General features: G+C 41.9%; 1 protein-coding gene across 1 annotated transcript; it reads right to left on the bottom strand.

The window, feature by feature from the left end:
• Window positions 634–1,683, bottom strand: LOC109846183 (uncharacterized mitochondrial protein AtMg00810-like). Its single transcript, XM_020415406.1, has 3 exons — window positions 1,585–1,683; window positions 1,212–1,494; window positions 634–707 (listed from the first exon to the last, which is right to left on the bottom strand). The coding sequence occupies exons 1-3, from the start codon at window positions 1,681–1,683 to the stop codon at window positions 634–636; spliced, it is 456 nt and encodes a 151-aa protein (XP_020270995.1).

The raw sequence follows: 2,366 nt of genomic DNA, 5'->3' as shown, positions 1-2,366 counted from the left end.
CAAAAAAATTCTCCAAATTACTAGTGCATAGGCCTTTTTTCTTTTTCTTTTTCTTTTTTTGATATAATTCTTTAAATTACTTTTTGACTTGGAAAATTATGCGATGACTGAAACTGAAAAAGGAGATAATATTGGAAAATTTTAGGAGAGACAACAGGAGACATAGACTAGTAAACTTGTGTTTATGAGGCCCGCTTGTTCCTCGTTTGTGGATAGCATAACTACCTCATTCTTGAGTTTTGTGTTTAGCCCTATAGATCGATATTCCTTAAAGTTATTCTTATGCTTTGGGATGTAAATCTCCTAGAAGCTTTTTGTTTCTTTGTTATTATTTTCAATCAAATGAAATGCCAGTGTACTTTCTTGTAAAAATTTGATTCATATCAATGCCCCTTCTTACGTGAGCCATCTCAAATTGAGTCCTACATCCACATCCCATTCTTTTCAAACGTCTATGGCCGTCTGTCTACAGGCACCAAGAAGTTACATTGCTTATTAGCTACATTGGTGTCATTGGGCTTCAAAGCACGCGTCTCGTGTCATTCCAGAGCATGATTTATATAAGTCCCTTCGCAACACCAAGGAATCATATAAATGTTTATCCTTCTTGTGGTTTATGCAAGTCTTTTTGTGTCACGCGCATCTCCTATTTCCTTCAAGTTGAATGTGTAGGGCTTTCAACTCTTTAAAGTGTTTTTTCTCATTTCCTGATAACAATATCTCACATCCATGCAGATTAAGAAGGTTTCTGAAGTAGCCTTGAACCGTTTAACATTGAAAACAAATACTTTCATTGGTATGCCAAGTGATTGATTTAAGTTGAAATAGAAACCCTAATCTTATTCATGAGATAACATGGGTTTATATAGGCCCCTACAACTTACAAATAAGCCCATAAACCTATTAATATTTCAACACTCCTCCTTAAGATGGGCGAAAGATATCCACTAAGCCCATCTTGTCACATCCTCTAATCATATCTACTGAGCTAAGTCCCTTAGTCAGACAATCTGCTGCCTGATCCTTAGTTGGAACATGACTTAACTCCAGTAGTCCATTGTCCAACTTCTCTTTGATGAAGAACCTATCGATCTCGATGTGTTTGGTTCTATCATGCTGCACTGGGTTGTTGGCGATACTGATGGCTGACTTGTTATCACACCACAACTTCATCTTGGCTCCTTGATCCAGCTTCAGCTCCATCAACATACTCTTCAACCACAACAACTCTGTAACTCCTAAGGCCATGGCCCTATACTCTGCTTCAGCTGTTGATCTCGCTACCACCGATTGCTTCTTGCTTTTCCACGAGACCAAGTTGCCTCCTACAAAGATACAATATCCTGAGGTGGATCTCCTGTCATCAGCACAGCTAGCCCAATCAGAGTCGCAATAACCCTCGATGCTCATGTGTTCATTCTTCCTGAAGATTAGCCCTTTTCCGGGGGCATTCTTCAAATACCTTAGTATCTGGTACACTGCGTCCATATGACCCTTCATTGGATCATGCATGTAGCGACTCACCACGCTCACTGCAAAAGAGATATCGGGACGTGTGTGACACAGATAGATCAACCTGCCTACCAGCCTTTGGTATCTGTCACGATCAACTGGTTCTCCAGCTTCAGTACCCAGCTTAAACTTCTGGTCGATCGGTGTAGTTGCAGGTTTGCAACCTAACATTCCTGTCTCCTTAAGAAGATCCAGTGCATACTTTCTCTGGGATAGGACGATCTCCTCCGCTCCTCGAGCTATCTCTATTCCAAGAAAGTATCGAAGCAAGCCAAGATCTTTCACCTCGAATTCCTTACCCGGCCAGTCTCACTTTGAGTTGGGCAATCTCCTTCTCATCATCCCCTGTAATAATCATATCATCCACATATACCGCAAGTATGGTAATGTGGCCTCCACTCCGTCGAAAGAACACGGTTTGGTCGGCGTTGATCTGTTGGTACCCCATACCAATCATAGCCCTTCTGAATCTGTCAAACCAAGCACGAGGAGACTGCTTCAGCCCATAGAGAGACTTCTTCAATCCGCAGATCTTTCCTACTGTCTGATCTGTATCGAATCCTGGTGGTATATCCATGTATACCTCCTCCACTAGATCTCCATGAAGAAATGCATTCTTCACATCTAGTTGGTGTAGCTTCCATCCACCATTTACTGCCAGAGAGAGTAAGGTCCGAACAGTGCTCATCTTTGCCATCGGTGCAAAAGTCTCATCATAATCGATGCCATATGTCTGACTATACCCTTTTGCCACCAGACGAGCCTTGTAGCGCTCAACTTGTCCATCTAGATTCTGCTTCACAGTGAAGACCCACTTGCACCCAACTGCTCTCTTCCCTTCTGGTAATTTTACT

Source organism: Asparagus officinalis, chromosome 6 (assembly GCF_001876935.1).
Source record: "Asparagus officinalis chromosome 6, Aspof.V1, whole genome shotgun sequence".
In the NCBI taxonomy this organism is placed as follows: Eukaryota; Viridiplantae; Streptophyta; class Magnoliopsida; order Asparagales; family Asparagaceae; genus Asparagus; species Asparagus officinalis.
This window is presented reverse-complemented; position numbering and strand designations above follow the sequence as displayed.

Bases quoted from the DNA above. Each gene is read 5' to 3' on its own strand.
- LOC109846183 (XM_020415406.1), bottom strand. From the start codon at position 1,683: ATGTTAGGTTGCAAACCTGCAACTACACCGATCGACCAGAAGTTTAAG. The intron at 1,495-1,584 runs GTAGGCAGGTTG...GATCCAATGAAG, and splicing joins GTGACAGATACCAAAGGCTG to GGTCATATGGACGCAGTGTA. The intron at 708-1,211 runs GTATGTTGATGG...TATTGTTATCAG, and splicing joins AGAGTTGTTGTGGTTGAAGA to GAAATGAGAAAAAACACTTT.